The 19,620-nt window shown below is 44.2% G+C and overlaps 1 protein-coding gene across 1 annotated transcript in view; it reads right to left on the bottom strand.

The window, feature by feature from the left end:
- The window catches only part of nbeab (neurobeachin b), a 138,068-nt gene that overhangs the window by 7,332 nt on the left and 111,116 nt on the right, over positions 1-19,620 (bottom strand). The window contains exons 35-42 of the mRNA XM_030067259.1: positions 18,790-18,909; positions 15,541-15,693; positions 11,308-11,475; positions 6,258-6,347; positions 4,721-4,913; positions 3,749-3,820; positions 3,375-3,530; positions 1,975-2,145 (exon numbers count right to left, since the gene is read on the bottom strand). Coding sequence (XP_029923119.1) covers positions 1,975-2,145; positions 3,375-3,530; positions 3,749-3,820; positions 4,721-4,913; positions 6,258-6,347; positions 11,308-11,475; positions 15,541-15,693; positions 18,790-18,909 — 1,123 coding nt within the window. The remainder of the gene's footprint in view (positions 1-1,974; positions 2,146-3,374; positions 3,531-3,748; positions 3,821-4,720; positions 4,914-6,257; positions 6,348-11,307; positions 11,476-15,540; positions 15,694-18,789; positions 18,910-19,620) is intronic.

Here is a 19,620-nt window from a genome sequence, read left to right as displayed (position 1 = left end):
ACAATAACTTCCTGATGGATGATGTGGATGTGTGTCAGACGTTTCCTCTCTCATCCCTCCCTCCCTTCATCTCCTCCTCCTCCTCGGCGTATCACCTCTGCAGCCACAGCGGTCCAGTCAGCGAGCCGGGTTGTGATCGATGCCGCACAGTCCCTTAGAGACTGAGACCTGAGCAGGGCTGTCAGTTCCAGCACCCAGTGCTGAGGGGGGCTGAATAGGACAAGTGTCAGAAAAAGCCTCTAGGGGGAATAAGGGACCTAGTGCAGCTCACCTACCCGACAAAAGATTCAATCACCCTGCACTGCATAACCCCCACCCTGCCTGAGCCCTTGGGACCCAGTGGAGTCAGCCGCCACAATTACCCGGTGCAAATATCCCCTCACACCGGTGTGATGGGCCGAGCCTGAGAGGCAGGGCCGTGATTGAGCTGGAAGTTATTTTAATTATTGCACATTTAAGACACATGCAGCCTTTTGGGGCATGGGTGAAATCAATTTCTCGGGCGTGCCACGTCTGCAGGCTGAGGGGGGCAGTGATCCGGAGGGCTGCTGCTACATATTCACACAACCTTCAACCATCTTTATAGAACGTATAATAGGCATGAAATCACCAGAGTGAGACTCGTGCAAAAGATCCTTTAATGACTGTGTTGAGGTTCTGCACAAAGGGAACGTTGGTGCTCTCAGTATTTTACAACATTAATTTGAGGCTTTCCACTTTACCACATTACGAGAAGCTGTTATTGGTTTAATCCTGAGAGTCCATGCCAACGCCTGCCATCTATATTCGAACATGATTGATACTGGCTGTAATCATCGCTATAATGCTATTATGTGGCCAATATATATGTAGAAATGTGAAGGTTTTGGCTGATTGGGAGTGAGTTCCCACTGCACTCCTCTGTTCTCTGACAAAACACTCAGCTCGAGATCCAGCTGGCTAGGTGCTCGTACCACTTGTATGCTGCTCACTCAAGAATCGAGCTAGATCATTTACCGCTGCTTGTGGTGTCTACAATATGTTTCTGACATCATGATATATCGATAAGAGACTCTACAGGATTTGAGTGAGTGAAAACACATTCTGTCTCGTTTCTCAAGATGATGTATCTAGTTCCCTTCGCTTTTGTGCGTTGAAGATGCATTGTAAGCACTAGCAGCGTGAATATCAGGGGAATAGTGTTTTCCTGCTGCAGTAACACAAGTGCGATTGCCCCTTGCTAATTGGAGGCAACCAAGCTGAAATTCTTAATTAACTGTCTGAGCCTCAGTGAAGTTAATTAGAGAACACTCACACCTAAACCAGAGCTCCTAAAATCTGTGAAACACAAGATCTTCTAGCAAACACACACACACACACACACACATGCACACATTAAAGTGTAAATGCTTCTTCGTTCTATACTGTATATGGCAGCCACGTTTGTACTGTACAGTAACTGCTGCTTTCCCTCGCCTGACGGATTGTTTTGAACACAGCCAATCAGTGGAAATGAGCAACTAAATGAACTGAGCAGCAGAAATCACACACTGGGGTTTACCATCTTGAATGCCAAGACATCTGGAGTCGTCAACTTGAAAGCAACTCAGCTCAACTCGATGTATCATGCTAATATATCACAGCCACAGTGCAGATAAATTACCCTCTCCCTGTCTCTCCACATTATTTGATTTCTTGGGGAGAACGCCTTTTTTCAGAGTTGATCAAAGACTCTTGCTTCCTATATAACTTGAAAAAATACTAATAATACTCTCGTGCACCTTTACATGGTTACTTTTCACGATGAGGGAGTATAAGTCATTGGTGAAATACACACCCTTACATAAAGATTGATCCTATCTTGTCCAGAGAGCAGTGCTTCCAGCTGTGTCTTTACTGGTAGGCATCCGGTAACTGGACCTATACTGTTACTGTCTGTGTGTGTGTGTGTGTGTGTGCTCATGAGCGTTGATCTCTGTGCCTGTTCTTACTCACTGTTATTGGGGTTGTCGCCGATGATATGGTGCCGCCCGCTCCAGTACCACAGCAGGAGAGTAGCGTCCCTGGAACCAGAGACGATGTAACAGTCTCCTCCGATGTAGGACTCGGACCGGGCCAGACACGTCACCACGTCCCAGTGTCCAAACACAATCTGGGTCAGCTTGCCTAAAGGGCAACAGTGGTTTTGAAACAATTAGCAAATTAACTGATAAATCCATCGACAGAAAATCAACCAATTATAATTTTGAATCAAGTAATCTTTTTTCATCATTTATCAGGTAGAAATACCAAATATTCGTAGTTTACAGCTTTACATAGATTTACGAGTTTCTGGTTCCATTTTGTTATTTTAGGATGTAGCTCTGTTTTGCCTGGTGAAATGTGATGCACATAGAGGGCACCTGGAGCAACAGTGGAGCTTAAGGGGAGAAAGCAGGTTGATCTCCCCCTTCTCTGTTGGATTTCTCCCTACAAGTTTGTTTAACATCGCTGCAAATAGGCGTGTCTAAAAACAAATCCTTACTTACATATTTCTAGGGGTTGACGCTGAAACCCGATGGCTAACGTTTCTGTTTTAGATCTTTGAAAATATTTTTGTGCCGTTGTAGTTTTGCTAATAAAATCTCAGTGATGTTTAACACTGAACTTTGGTTAGTTACCAGCAAAATAACAAAAACACAACCTCAAACAACAAAATGGCACCAGAGAGGCAAAATGAATACTTTTACATTTGTGATTATTTTTGAAATTTCATATACACCAAATAATTATTCAATTAATTGGAAGGTTAATTGAAAATTAATCAGCAGTGAGTGTAGTCTTTAGTTGCTACCCTGATACAAAGACATGATTTAATGTTGATGGTGGCGAGATGGTGGCCTGGCCAGAGGCTCCATGAACCAAAATGCTTAATCGTGAAACTACTGCTGGTTGGCTATTTCGGAGTATTACTGTATATCAAGTACTGCATCAGTCGTGAAACTGAACAGTGAAGAGTCCAACACGTACATGATGCTATGTGTTTGTTGAGTTATGTAGCTAACCTCAGTGTGCTATTGTGGTGTTACAATCATGTAGCAATTTCAACTGTTGCATTAAAATCACATTATTGGCTGCTGTGTTATGCAGTCTCTGGCTGAAGCTGATTGCTGGCTAATGTATGTCTTGTATGATGTACAGATTATAATTATCTTCCTCCTGTTGAATGCTAATCAATGGAAGGGAAGAGAGCAGGAAAAGAATTCATATCCAACAGATCAATTAATACAGTGTATTTCCTACCAGGCATGTCATGAGAGAGCAGCTACAATACTGTATTATTCCCATCATAGCGCTCAGTCCTCCACACATCAGTGAGCATCTCTATAGAAAATAGAGTTTACACTGTAACCTACCTGTCTCGGAGGAGTACACACGAAAGCTCTTGTCCCAGAAGCCACACACCAGGATGTAGCGGTTGTCAGCTGTCACCACAAAACAGTGTGTGGTGATTTGGATGCTCTGGTCCACTAGGTCTGTGATCTGACGCTTGTTGCTTCCAGAATTGTTCGCTGTAAAACGAAAACGAAAAAAAAAAACAAAAAAAAAAACAAATCCCACAATACATATATCAATACACTGAGGTGTTAGAGGCATTTTTTTTAATTTTATTATGAAGACTTTTATCATTATGACAGACACACACTTCAACACACAATGGCCTATTTTTGGTTGATGCTACATTTTCAGCATAACACACTAAGGCTAGCCTTTGGGTGTCCTTACTCACCAATCAGAGAATCCATCTCTATAGGCAGGTGATGAGCTTGCTCAAGGGAGTAGCCTGGCGCTCCTCTGAGACCTGCAAGCAGGCAAGAATACAATGAGGCAGTGGATCATCGCAGCTATTTCTAACTATTGCACGTGTTCATTCTTACATGCATGCATATCCTTGCACGCAAACACCTGCTCCCCTTTGAGAGCCAAGACTAATTCATAACCTTTTGCAGGCAATGGAAGTATTGGAGTGAGATTTCTATCAGTCTTTCTGGGCTCTTGGCATTTTTTCTTTTTTTTTTCCAGAGTGTCGAACTCAATGGAGCTGTTTTATCCCAGACGTGTGTGTATGGGGCCAGTTTTGAAGCTGAGTAACATGCTTGAAAATAGGCAGGCCTTTTTTTTTCGTCAATATTCTGAAAAGCCAAACCACATTTTCCCTCCCTTCCAACGGGATGGCGAGGGTGCTGCAGCTGTGTTCATTAGCGTCTGAGCAGTCAGAGCAGCCACGCACAGCCCCGGACTCTTTGGACCTGGGCTCAGTGTGTCTCTACAGTGACAGATGGGGAAGTGTGAGGCGAATGTGGTGCCGTTGCGGCCTAATTTCCCAGTAACCATTGCACTGGCCCTCTGACCCAGAGGTGAGGCTGGTTCTTGGGGAGGGGCTCTGTGGGTAATGTTGTTCACACATGCCTGAGGAGGAACATGTGGAAGCACTCATGGTCAGCTTACCTGGGCGACACTAGCCTTTCATACAGCCAGCTTGCTACAGCTCAATTATGAGCCAAGAGCAGGTTTGCCGGTGACTGTGATGAAGTGATTTTACAGGGCCACTGCTGTGGTAGGTGGCACATGTGGTGCGGCACGCTATTGTTTTTACGAGGGCTTATGTGCTCATGTGTGTAAGCGGGTATGTACGAACACCACGTGGGGCAGATATCACCTGCCATGTGTGTAGTGTGAGAGAGAGAGCGCTCCCACTCACCGACGGTGTTGTGCCAACGGTTGACGGCGAAGAGGCGGCTGCAGGTGACAGTGACCACGGCGGGTACGGTGAGGTGGGGCAGGGTGTTTGCTGCCACATGTGTTACTGGCGAGTTGGAGGGGAACTTCAACACCATGATGACATCCTGCTGCATCTGGTCCTTGAACATGAGAGGACTCTGTGGAAGGAAACACTATTGAGTAGAAGAGAGAAAAGAGGGAGTGTGTAGAAGGAGGAGGAATATGAGGAAGGAGGAGGAGGAATGGGAAGGAGCAAGAGGGCAGGGGATGGGGAATGTGGAAAGGAATGATATGGGAAGATGGGAGAAAAAGGGAGGCAGGATGGAAAGAGGTAATTAGTGTGGAGGTTGGAGGTAAAACTAGGTACAGACACAGAGGAGAGCCTCATGCACAGGTGTGGAGGAGGGGAGGGAGAGAGGAGGACCTCGGGGTCTGGGCCTCCAGCCCCCTCCACCTCCAGACAGTACAGTCAAACAAGGGACTGATCAGACGAGGGTAAGACACATGGAGAACTGGGATGGAGTAGGCCACAAGTATGAGATGGTGCATACATGATACACATGTATCTCAGAAAGATTCAGTTTGGTCTGCAGAGAAGGAGCATAAACAGTGAGCTCTTGAAAATATGTAAATTTCAGGATAAAAATTCAAATCAACCTTTACAGTGCTTGATGAAACTATCCTGTGCAGCAGCAGCGGCATAAGAGAGGAAGCAACAGCAGCACAGAAGGTAGTGATGCTGTTAGCTCTGAACCAGTTTCGCTTTCTTCTCACCGAGTTCCCAATATCACACTTTCAAAAGAGGCAGACGAAAAGATTTACATCTGTTCCAAAAGAAGAAAATTGAACTAAAAGGTCTCAAAGGGACCTGCTTTGCAAAGTTTCTTGTGGGGAAAGTGAAAAAGAGAGAGAGAGAGGGAGAGAGAGAGAGAGAGAGAGAGACGTGTGGAGATAATGAGAGCTAGGCTGGCTATTACATGGATTAGACAGGGAAGAGCGGCTTACAGCTGCACAGAGGAGCTGCTAGGCCAGTAGGGAGCACTCTTCCCTTTACACTACACTGCTACACAGTAACAGCTAGAATAATGGAGACAGCTGCTACTGATACATTTGTTGTTACATTGTGGATCTGTGACCTAGGTGAGCTGCAACTTCTGAAATATTTAATATCTTTTGTTAGAAGACAAAGAAACGGATTGAGGGAAATATATAGGAGTGAGAAAACTGGGACATGTCCCCGCAATCTTGTGCCAGTGCACACACACACACACACACACACACACACACACACACACACACACACACGCAAAAACTCAAAAACAGCTGAATGCACACACCCCTCCTCCCCCAACACACACACACACACACACACAAACAAGCATCCTTGCACGCACAGGTCCACATATCCTCACACACATCTTTACACATATGCACCCACACAGACACTCACACCCATCCCAACCCCAACACCGGAGAGATAGTGCAGAGAATTTTCCCAGCATGCTCGCTGCTCTCACCAGGTGCATGGCGGAGCTGCGTGGAGGATGTGGCTCAATAAGCAACTGAGATGGCGTCTGTCCAAAGCTCTGAATCTGTGCCTCTGTGGCCTGCGGGAGAGAGAGGGGAGAAGGAAAGAGAGGAGAGAGAGGAGCGGCTGTCACAATCAATATGCATCAAAGTGATGGGTCAATGCGTTACTTGACAATGCAAGCAAATCCTAACTCAGCCGTGCCTCTGAGGGAGGGGGGAGGTAAAGGGAAAGGGGTGCACTCCCAATCCGCCTGGGTGCTCCCCCTTCCCCCCTTAGCCTGCAGAGTCATCCAAGTGTTAGTATGGAAGAGACAAGCCTTTTCCTATTAACATGCTTCAGTTAACCATTCCCATTTCCAGGCGCAGGGGCCCCCACTGCACAAACGTTAACCTGGAGTGACATCCAGCTAGGACTGCAGCAGGCCGGCCTGCTTTTAGATGTTATTGTGCCTGAAACAAAGGGAAAAAAGCACGTGCATGCACACACACATGTGCGTCCAGAGACACACACACACAAACACACACACACACACACAGAGAAACTGATGTACAAAATCGCACAAGCATACCAAAACAACAACAAAAAAGCACACAGGCTGAAGGGGTGAGAGTACCTTGATGAAGGATGATTTATGGTGCATAAACTATATAAGCCTGGATGCTTCTGACTGAGAAAGAAAAAAAGTGGAAACAGCAATGTCACAGCCTCCTGAGTACAAAAAATAATACAACACCAGAGAAATCAAGCTTTTACTGTAACTATTATTAGAAAAGAACTTCCATTTGCAACAGACGAAAGATCTCCATTGCCTCCAGTGAGAGGTAAAAAAAAAGAGAGAGAGAGAGAAGAAAAAAAGAAAAAAGCCGAGAGCGCTGCTGAGCTTGACTGAAAGTGGGGCACTCCACGGTGGGAGTGATTGATGTGACTGGAGCCACTTCCACCATCAGAGGGGAGCTTGTAGACGTCCGTCAATGCCACTGTGCACAATGGAACATACATCCCTCAGCCTTTCACCCGCCCTTCTGACTGGCTGGCTGGCTGGGTGACGAGCTCTCATTTTCCAGCGCCTGTACACACCACTCACTATCAAAAGCCCCCATTGGGTAGCACATGCCACGGTGCAAGATGTGTGCTTGGGAAGTTTGGAGGTGATACTGAATTAGGACAGGCCACCTGCAAGCTCAATGACCCCCCCGCCAGCCCCCAAACGGTCCCTGGTCATTTCCTATATCGCACAGCACCAAAAAAGGAGCTGCTGTCCTCTGCTGAGCACCGTGGGACAGCAGGGAAAGTTTCACGTGAGCTTGGTGAGCACATTTGGCAACCATTACGTGCCAGTCAGTGTTTCTTTACAGCGCAGTCTGTCAAGTAATAAGCAACTGACATTATGGCTATTTAAGGTTAGGTTTGGGGGGTGAGGGTCACAATGTCTGCTCAAATAAAGAAATTTGATACAAAGATCAGAAAGGTTGGGAAGGCCATGTGGAAAACATCACCATATTTCTTCTGATGATTCTATTACCGGAAAACTGAGCTGCAGCATATAGCAGTTTGATAGGTTCAGACGAACCTGGACTCCCAACAATTACTTCCAGAGCGAGAGATGTGGGGTTTGTCTGTGTTTGTGTTTGTGTGTGTGTATGTGTGTGTGTTTGTGTGTGTGGAAGGGAGTGAGGGGGAGTTGTTCAAGGTTAACTCAAGAACATGTTTCCCCACCAGATTATCAAAACATGTCAATATCTCTCAGGTGCTTCAACACTAATCCTCTTGGAGGTATGTCAGAAACTTATCTCTCTATCTCAAACTGAGATCGAGAGCACTTAACAGGCAGTTCATTAGTTTAAGTCACTTCAGGCTCTGCTTTTTGGCTGATAAGTGACACTTATTGCCAAAGCCATCTGGTTGATCTCCCTCCCAGCAACAACTGCCTTGCTTGGGTGAGCACCAAACATCCATCATAACACACTGTGTCTGCCTGTCTGTCTTTGTTCACATCCGCTCTTGGCTTGAGCAAAAGGCTTCAGAGGTGAGTGGGTACAGCTCTCTATCTGCTGGTTCCCAAACTGGTGACAGAGGCTCCCCCAGCAGCATCCTCCAGTGCACTCATGCAATGCGGCAACACAACAACTCTGTCAAACAGAATGCAGACACGGCCTTGTGTTGGCCCGCTAAGCAGCGTGGGATCATGCTGACTCACAACGCCTGAGATCTGCGGTAGCAGATACAAATATGCAGCAGCACCACCTTTCACCTTTCAACAGACACGGAGGATTACCAGCAACAAATTGCTTCCATTAAGTACTTCTGGGTGTAATACAGTATAAACAAATTATACAAACAGATTAAATAACACAGAAACCATTATCACAAACACTCATACATGCATATACACATAAACAAACTATTTATATTATATTATATTATATTTTCTTCAGTCCTCTTCCATCCTATCTAAAGTCCCATTCTGGCATAATTTCCCAAACAAGTTCTCATGACACTACTGACAATTCTTTACATGCCAATGGTAATTTATTTTAGATTAGAGCTTCTGAATTGATTTTAATCCTCACATATCTACAAAGAATTGCCCCAAGGGTGTTTGCTGAGTGACAGTTTTGGAGTTGACACCTGCACTACTGTGTGTGTGAGTAGGGTACACCAGGACGTCTCCACCAATAGATGACTGTCTCTAACGCAGTTAACATCACAGACTATGTATACAGAATTGTCCATGCTATGTATTACATATGAAGGGAGTTTTTCATTGTTAAGGTCAAGCATTTAAATACCTCTGTCACAAACTACGATATCAAGGTGACAACATAAAGTGTGTGTTGGCTGCTTCAAAGCCTCTGCCACTTCTAGAAGCCCTTCGTTGGCTGGCTAGAACACTTTCTTCTCTTTGTTTGTCCCTTCAATGAACAGTAATGGGAAGGAGGGGGGGGCAGGCTTTCAACTGTAGGTAGCGGCAGCTGTGGAAGAGAAAAGCCCCACTGATGCATAATTTGTCTGTTTACTTCTGAGTGACACAGCAGGGTCTGAATCAAGGGGTTGCTGTCATGTTTTTCCATATGAGAAGGCTGTCAGGATAAGCATCAAGGCGAAGGACTGCTGTTCCGGCAGCGTGCCCAGTAGAGCTGTCACCGTGCCCTCAACCAGAGGCCCAACGGCATGTCAGAGGGTGTCATCATTTTCATCTGACACAAGGAGGGAAATTATCTCTTACGACCTCTAATTTCTTGGCATTTCAAATGCCATGATTGCTGTGGCTAATACCAGATCTGCAGTTCCACCTGTCAGGCCAGAATGAATCAATACCCTGGAGCCAATCGTCACATTTCAGCAGGTCTTAGCACGACATTCATCGGGCACTTTTCCCTCTTCTACCTCATCAACTCAGCCAGGCAGCCAAGAGACTGCCCTGCGTTAGATGGGAGGAGCAGCAAACACCAATGGGAATAATGTTAGCGTGAACTGAGAAAGAAGTCATCTGCCAAGCTACCATAACTTTACCATTAATGGTGCAGGAACTTAAATTATTCTGCAACATAGTAAAGCACAGTGGAACCTATTTGTTTAGAGCAGCTTCTCAGCAGAACTTCTTTGCAGTGGTGAAATGTCTGGATAATTACAGTGCTAATCCTTTTCAGGGTCGCGGGGTGCTGGAGGGTATCCCAGCATGCATTGCACAGGGGGCAGAGAACCACCATGGGCAGGTTGTGTGTCCAACATGGCACTGTACGTTGGAAAAACCAGCATAACCTGAATTCTAAAATTACTAGTAACTCTACTGCAACTGATATATGCAAATAAATCAAATAAGTACACGTCGTTACATCACCGTACACTACACTTTTTTGTTATGCCTCAGTTCAACAGATCACTGTCTGGATATCTTGGGCAAAGATATACGAGGTCATGTAATACCTCAGAAAGAGAAAAAAGGAATCCACCTAGAATGAAGAGCATGATTGAAGGTATGAAGGCTTGTCTTAATTAGCGCTCATCATTCCAGCACTACATCAGTTGTAATTAGCTAAGCCATTTTTTCTCTCCAGCATAAATACATTCTCATGTCACAAGAGTGACTACATCAACTGGGCACAATTAGGGAGTCTGAGTAAGTGGCTTCCTAATGTGCAGCTAACAAACACTACTGTCAATTCTCACGGTTAATAGTAGGCAGGGTGGCAGACAGCTAAAAACCCTCAGCCTGATGCAAAAAAAAAAAAAATGCCATTGTCTAAAATCTTGAAATGATGAAAACCTTTCGCAATATTGTTTGATAATTAGATCCTCTAAATGTGCTGCAGGTGATTTGCATAGTGGTCACTTGATAAATAAAGGCGCCCCTGGAAGTGACAGTATATAAATGACTTGTTTTGCAGACAGCAGATGGTGGATATCACAGGGAGAGAGGAGCTCACACTGGAAAGCACCACAATGCATGCCAGCTGCTGCAGTCTCTGGTCCCCTTTCCCCTCTACGCAATTAAGCTATTCACAAGTAGTATACAAGTGAAGAGACCAGCTAATAGCTATTCAATTAATTAGTTAAAAACGAGAACATTCAGTCCCCCTGTCTATTGACTAAGTGACCTCTGATGATTGATTAAAGAACTCAAAGCCGACCGCATTCATTGATCAGACAGAGGGAAGGGATATCAGTCAGCACGAAAAGGAAAACACGAACACAGAATCGTAATAGGAAGAAGATCTATCACAGATTGCATGATGTGGACAGCTATTAAAAGATTAGTGTTCATCTGAGATGGAGGGAGTTAATAATTCAGGTCATTACAAAATGAGGCTAATCTCAATGCAAAGTCGGTGAGTCAGCAGCTCTGCCCGTTTCTCCCACGGGTTACATTTGCATGACACAATAAATGATTGACAGATGCATGATATGAACGCTCCCAGAGCTCCAGCACATGCCAGGGCAGATAGAGACAGGAAGTTGCGCCTATGGTGAATAACTGAGGAGGTTGGGGAGGGCGGGGGCATGTTTCCATGGCAATGTGTGTGTGTGTGCCTTACCTCTCTAAGCAAAGGGTCAGTGATACTGTCCAGGTTGACGGAGCCCTCGTAAGTCAGGTAGTGAAAGACGTTGAGGGCACGCACCGCCTCTGGGCCTCGCTGCTTGTAGCCGAAAATAAGGTCAATCCACTGATGCAGCTGACATGACACAAACTCGCTTTCCAGGGCCTGTCAGAGAAGTACAGGGCAATTAGAGGTGAGAGGCATACAGCAGCGTGCAGCACATGGGCCTAAAGACGTAACACAAATTGTACTTCCACACAACAGTGAGCACACCGAAACGTAACCTGCTTTAATGTACATGAGATCGAGCCCTACTTGGACTGACAGCATCACAATCCCAGTAAACATTACAAATCTAATTGAAGAGAGCACAACAGGGAGAAAAAAAAACTTAATCTTGTAAAAATTTACTGAGATAAGACAAAAGAAATACGAGACAGAAGTTTAATTTGCTCCATTCAAACTGTAATCAGCTAAAACATAATATGTCTCTGGGGATCTGATGTCACTTTTGTCTATTAAAAATTATGACCATCTATCTTTCCATGGACACTAAGACATACGTTTTGTACTAATGGGGATACAGTTTACTGCAAACCAGCTGTAGCAGTAACACTGATAAATTACTTTGTGCGTGAAAAAAGGAGAAAAGATTTCTTGTGGATTTTCTTTGAGACATTCCAGGATAAGACTTAAGTCTGATAATTATTGGAAAATACCTATGGAAGCAGAGGTGCAGTGGTGAGTTTGATGTATTGTTCCACAATACTGTACACAATATAATTCCCTTGCATGCTGGTGTAAGGCTTTGCTAGAGGAATTTACACTCCTCCCCTCGCGTCAGGAATAACAGCCATTACCAACAAAGCCAGCTCGAGCACACAGAGGCTGAGTTTGCCACAGGGCATATCACTACAATTGAAAGTGGCACATGCAAAGATGGGAAGTGGGAGGGAGGCTGGGAGGGAGGAGAGGAGAGAGAGGGAGAGGGAGAGAAAGACAGAGGGAGGCTGGGAGAGAGATCCACTGACAGAAATGAAATAATAGAGGAAGCAAGAGTGTGGGCTAGCAAGCAGAACAAAAGAAAGACAAAAATGGAGGCAGAGGACTATGATTTTCTGGGTGTGTGAATACAGTGGTCTGTGAATACAGAGAAGCAATGCAACATCATACCATACACATATCCTTCAAGGGTGAAAAATATCCACTGTAATCCCTTTTTTTCAGTTATCCTCGGGACTCGTTTTTGAGACTTAGACATGCCCCATAACATAATTCCCAGCCTTTTCCCCTCTATCCTCGTGCCTCTCCCCTCCCGACCCTCCCCCTGCCGGTGTACGCCTGTAAGTCTGATGAGGCTGACTGGGCAGCGTGGGTAGAGCGCAGGGAAAGGTCACCTCCGTAAGACGGCCTCCCAGCCCAGCACTGTCACTCTGGCTGAAAAGGTCAAGTGTGTTCCCACAGCCACCTCCCACCTCTGGTCCTTGGTCCAAAAACACCGGGCCCCTAACCACGGGGTACACAACACACACGGAATGTTCTGTCGTTCAAGCTTAAAGCTGCACAAAGCAAGAAAGTCATGTAAAAACGCATGCCTTATAAAAGAAAAAGTGAAGATGCAATAGAGAAGAGTGTTTCCTCACCCTTAAATGACACCCTGTAAATTTTCTCTATTAGCACAAATTAAATTCTGGTCGTGGAAGTGTACATTTCTCCACCCGTACAAGTGGCAAATGAAATCCTAAGAGGAAAAAGACAATCTGACCCCGAAAAGGAGCAGATTCTCCGTCCAGAGGAACCTGGATGCACCAACAATACATATTTGCCTCACATGGTAGGCAGTAGGCTGCTTACTGATGTCTCATGATATGATTTTTGTGTAGTTCAAAATTTGTGTGTGTAGATCTAATTTTCTAATCAGTTACCTCTTTTAAAGCATTCAAAATTTGACTGCATTTGTGTTCAAAATCTATACATTGGTATGCACATGCAATGGCCACTCATAATGTAGCTCATATAGAAAATTTTATTTATGCGCTCCTTGCAAAGCCTTCTGGGAGGTTTGGGCCACATGTTGATAGCCTGTCCATATTAAAACACACACACACACACACACACACACACACACACACACATACACACACACATGGAGATGAAAACAGCCCTGCACACTGCCAAATCATGATTGATGAGGCCCAGCATTAGGTAACATTAGAGGGCACACTTGCCGGCCCTGTCTTTTAGTGACATCACTCGGGTCAGGAGTACAGTATTAGTATTGAGCGGGGCACTTTATTAGATGCTTCATGAATAACACTGGGAGACGCACAGGACCACTTCAGTATAGTAGTAGGATAGCGAGGAGTAGGTGATGGAGAAGCAATGTAAAAAAGTAACCTAAAACAAGGGTAGGTAAACAAAAAATACAATTTGGAACACATGAAGAATATTTAAAAACAGGGATTGTTGACTTTCATTATGTTTGTTGTGCTATTTTATTGCTATTTTATGCTTTAGTGCTATTACTTCAAAAAGTAATCTAAAACAAGGGTAGGTAAACAAAAAACACAATTTGGAACACATGCAGAATATTTAAAAACAGGGATTGTTGACTTTCATTATGTTTGTGGTGCTATTTTATTGTTTTAGGGTATAACTGTGTTCTTCTGTAAATTTGCAAAAAGCCATGCACATGGAGAGCAGCTGCAGCTACAGTGGAGATTGAGGTAAGAGAGAATGTTGCATTTTGTCCTGCATGTTTGTTAAACAAACAATTTTCAGAGTTAATTTTCAGTGTTAGCAACTAACACTGACAGCGGACAGCAAACATTTATGCTGATTTTTTTTTAGCCATGGCGCATAATTGTGCAGGCTCTAGATGTCTTGATGTAATGAACTGACTGACTGACTGACTCCACCTTGTTGAAAAAGGTGCACACGCACACACACACACACACACACACACACACACACACACACACACACACACACACACACAAGCATGGCATATGTTGAGACAGTATTAAATTGTCAACCACTGGTTGAAAATCGAAGGTTTTATGAAGGGAATTGTGGATTTGACTCTCACAAAGGTCCTGATGGGATTAATTTGTCTCCAAGCTTCAATTTGAAATGCTAGACTCAGCTACAAGGTAAGTTCTGAATTAAATGTTTGTGTCGCTGCATCACTTAATTATGAGGCTTTTTGTTTGTCTGGGGCTTTGTAAAGTTATTTTAACTTGGCGACACACAGCATGCTGCTTACCCGAACAACACATGTAAGATCTAGTCATTAGTTGACCAGATAGAGTGACAGTGAGTTTGCTGAGATAATGGCATTTCAGACTGAGTGAACAAGTCTGGGCCTTCAACAGTTTGAAATGAAATGTGTGTTAGCCTTTTAACACCGGTCTTGCTGCCCACAAAGCCGACATCAGCCTGGCTATGTGTGTGTTGAGGGGGAGGGGGGTTATGGGAAACAGATCCAAGCAGCTGGACCAGCTAAGCTTTTTCCACAGCTGAAAATCTCAGCAGCCATGACGGCAACAGTGGAGTAACTGGTATAAATCAACAACACTCCTGAACCACGGTGCTGCGTTGTGGTCATTTGCACATTTCAGTACGTAAATTATTACATTTTCCCCCTAATATGGAGCTACACAGCTTGCACTAGGTTCACCTAGTTGCTGTTATTCACTATTGCTGCTGTGTTGAGAATATCTTTGAGTAATGTTACTGGATTCACTTTTGGCTAGTTGGCAACAAAACGACAAAAATACAACATCAAACCACAAAATGGCACCAGAAACACAATGTAAATAGCGACTCCCAATTTTTTAAAGTGTTGATGTGCTTTTGGCTAAAATTTTCCTTTAAATTACATCTGTATCATGCAGCCTTATAAGAATTAGGCTCAGATTTCCTAAAACCCTTAGTGGGTACTACAATTTTTAGTGTTAAAATTTAGTATTAAGACTTTTAAGAATTGGAAGGTGAAAGACAATCTTCTTGACCGGTTATGTTATGGGTTTTGCCTACTGTATGATAATAGTCACTGCATACATTAAAGGATTTGGTAAACCACAGCCTAATTATTGTACAAAAAAAAAATGAAAAACATGTCATGACACGTCATACACCGCCACTAAAAAGAGAGAGGATCATCTTTACTGAAAAAGAAAAACATCCAAAGATAAATATCCAGCTATGCTAAATGAAAATAATCCATACCATCCTGTTTATCCTGACAAAGTCCTCGGGTTTCTTGGCCCAGGCTGGCAAGTCCACATCACACACCATCGTCCTGTCCTCCCTCATGCCCAGATGGTAGCCATTGCTGTTGACAAACATCTCTGGGAGGTAGTAAAACTCTGGAATCAGCTCCTGGCACACAAAGAGAGATGTGCATGCTATTACTGTGACTGACAAGACCGCAAAGTCCAATACCGCAGGTTTCACTATGCAATCAACCGACAATTCAACCAAGTGCAAGAAATAAAATAAAATATGTGAGGAGAGGGACACAGAAAGGCAGAGAAAAAAAAGGCTGTGTGTGCCATTGAGATGGAGTGCGAATTCAAGGGGAAAGGTAACACAAACAAACTGAACAGCAGGCCATGAGAAGGCGGTGAGAGGTGCTAGTCCAGTTATTCCAGGCAGAGGTGTTAGGTGTGTTAAATGAAACTGGAACCGAGCAGGGTTTTTCTCCCTAGTCTCTGGACTCTTGTGATGGGGTCAGGACCTCGACATAGAGGGGAAGTCAGCATGGTAAAGGAGCCCCCTACATAAAGCCTGGTGTGATTCCCCTGCACTGAGAAAGAACAAATATTTACCTGGGCTCTGAGAAAAGACCGTTCCCAGAGGAAGATCTACCGTGCCAAGAAATCCAGAGAAATCAAAGATACCGGGTGAAATAAAAATTCTGTTCAGTTTCCGGCATTCTGCATTTCCCTCTCTAATCCCTTATCCTCTTGATTAGAAAAGGATGGCTCAGAGAGGATGACTGAGTAATGCCTGTGCACAATGAGGCATATGCACACAAGGAATGTAGCCCATCTACTCTGTTTCTGTCCTCATTAGAAAACCATTGTGAAACGAGTTAAATGTTGTCTACGTGCAGCCCCGAAGAAAGTCTCACAATATTTTAAGTCCTTGTATGAGACTTGTTTTATGAAAGCAAGGTTTGTCACATTTGGTAATACTACGGGGTTTTATAATGCCTATGGGGTGCATAACATACAGAGCTTTTAGGCCCTCATAAATCACTAGATTTTGAGAGCGCGAGTTAGCATGACATGGTACAGCCCTGTAAAACTCCTCGTCTGCTGTTGGTCACATTTCACCCTCTGCACACAGGGGGAAAGGGAGTAAAGTAACTATTCCTCCCTGTTTCTCTCTCTCTCTCACACACACACACACACACACACACACACTTTCCCTCCTCTTTTTCGTTTGTAAACTTCCTGCCGTAACTCACCACCAAGCCGTTAAAACTGCCAGCTCCGTTTTCAAGCCCACCTCCCATGGCAGCCATTAATTCTGCAACAGCATCGTAATGGGCTAACAAGTCAATCACACAAGCCTCCGTCGCTTTACACTGTGTCACCTTAATGACACGTTCGTCAAAATCTGTCACCAATGGAGTGCTGCTGGATTCCTTCAGACAGCATGGTGGCAGTTTTTGTGCCCATGCATGTGTGTGTGTGTGTCTGTGTGTGCGTGCCCAGTAATTCAAGAAAAGTCTGCTTCTCTTCCCCAATGGGTGGCTGTGCCTGCTTAACACTTAAGCGGGTGCATACAAGCACATATCCGCAGGAATAAATGGGAGCTATGGATGCACATTAATGATGGGGTGGTTGAGGAGGTGAGGCCCTGGTCGGTGCAGGGTTGTTTCCATTTGACTTGCTCTTTTAGGAGGTCATCCCCATCAGGGGTTCTGCCTCCCCTGGTCTTGTCGTCATTATTGCAGAAGGAGGTTGGGGTTAATGAAGGAGAGACCCTGGTAAAAACAAGCTGCCTTTTAATCAGAAGTCTGATGGCCCAGTCACCACACTGGGCCGAAGCTGACCTTAACCCTGGACTCTCCGCTCGGTCACAGTTGCTACACGGTGGCTGCGCATGCTGCTCATGTGTCCGTGTGTGTGTGTGTCTATATGTTTGCCTGCCTTTGTCTCTCATGCCTGGAAGTCTGTGTGGTTCTCTTTTTTGTTTTTTTATTATTTTTTGTTAGAGAGGACAATATTGAACAATATAAAACTACATTCTAAAATTCCCCTTTTCTACCTAGTTTCAAAAGAAATGGATCTCATAACACAGGGATGTTATAATCTGATTAGTCATAATAGTGGCATTGCTTCATAGTTTGCCCTTAATGCACCATAGGTGAACCAAACAAGCTCTTGCCTAATATTTCCTTGCTTCTAATACATTATGAACTACTGTTAGTGCTCCGGCATAGTCTCCCTCAGTACGGTGCCTCTCCATTTCAGTAATAGATCAGTAGCCATCCTATGTGTGTAAAAACAAATGCATGCAGACATACAAGTGGTTTAAAGTAGCCTGTATTTGTTAACAGGGTGGCGTTTGACTATTCATCTGCTAGCTAGCTTGCAGCTTTCTGCCTCTGCCTCACAAAGATTGTTGGCTGCTCTCCCCTAGGTCCTGGCAAGTAAAAGCCCTGTCCGTACATAAAAGACTACATTTTAAATAGCTTTTGTCATTAATGCTTTATTAATTGCCTAGGGCAACACTACCCGATGCAGGGTGTGCTAGAAATATATGACACTTTGAGGTCAGTGCATATTCCTGATGCGTGTTATGCAGTGGGCTAAAATGGAGGCGAATCAGCAGGGTTCAGCGTTTTCGGTGACTGCTCTGTGGGTTTGCAGAGGGAGGGCTTTGTCTCTCTCCCAGACACAGCCTTTGTTCAAATTCGCTACTACATACATGTACAGATGCAAGATCTCTCTCTCTATTTTTAAAAATGTTTGTTTTCCATGAGAGTAAAATCAAATATATATTTCTAAGTGCTTAGGGTATGCCTCTGTACTGTGGGTCCCCCTGATCCACCGTTTGAATGAGGCATTTATAATTCATTGTATATACTTTTGCATTGGTGTAGATGTACACCAGCTGAGGAGAGGAGCACGCATGGGGAGGATCTGGATATAGCATTACCTGAAACCAAGTTATACATCGAATTGCAATTACACTGATGGGTCTGCCCTGTAATATGTGATTATATTCAATATCAGGAGAGTTTGAATTGGATACATAACACCCACAAACTCTCAAGTGCACCTTGCAAAAAAGGTAATACAGAGGAGATATGGAATAGGTAATAAAGAGTCATCACAGAATAGATGTTTTATTACTTCCACTTGTTTTGGAGTATAAATATTATTCCCAGTTTATAAAAAAAAAAAAAAAAAAAAAAAAGGTGTAGCCATATAACATCACACCGTGCACTTTGCTTCTCACCTTCACATCAGAGGTGTCTCTCTGACAGTTCCTCCAGGAGCGGGCGATGGCTGAAAAGGTGCGGTCAGGATGGTCAAATTTGTTGTTATTGACACTGAGGAAGAACGTAGTCAAGGGTTCCTGGGAGGAAACACATTAGACAAAGAGACAAAGTTCTCATCTCAAATTTAAATCACCATTTGCTTTTCCATCATCTTGATATTTATCAAATATAATCACAATGTAAGAGCTACTGTAAGGATTGTATTTACAGGATTACCATGCCACATATTCAAAATATATAGGGTCTTCTGACTTAAAGCGAGTAATCACAATTTGCAGCATCATTTCGTTGTTTAGTCTTTTCTATGCCAGAATCTCTGTGGAGATCTTTCACTCATTTACTCTATCCATGCCTGAGGGAGAATTAATTAGTGCTCTTCCTGAATACAGTAAACCATAATGGTAATTGGCTCAAATTTGGTGTTCTCAACCTGAGATGGCGAGCATGGGGCAGATAGATCACTCACCATAGGAAGAAAGGGATTGTGGGAACAAACCCGTGGAGGCAAGTCTAACTACTGTCAAGGGAACTCCCTCAATTCATCAGCTCCTTCTACTAATGAGGGGGAAGGGGAACTACAGTGCAAACTCCCCATCAAGCTCTTTCAAATTAATAAGCTGACTTCAAAATCAAATGTGCCTCAACTCCAAGAAGCTGTGCAGGTTGTAAGGGTCTGCCTTGTGGGGAGCAGGCTGGGTTAGAGTGCACGCGCCTCCTCCTTCTCCTCCAGAGTAAATGAGGACAGTGCTCAGTAACCTTGATCGACATGTCTCCCAGCGCTCACTGGG

This window comes from Myripristis murdjan, chromosome 13 (assembly GCF_902150065.1).
Source record: "Myripristis murdjan chromosome 13, fMyrMur1.1, whole genome shotgun sequence".
Taxonomy (NCBI): domain Eukaryota; kingdom Metazoa; phylum Chordata; class Actinopteri; order Holocentriformes; family Holocentridae; genus Myripristis; species Myripristis murdjan.
This window is presented reverse-complemented; position numbering and strand designations above follow the sequence as displayed.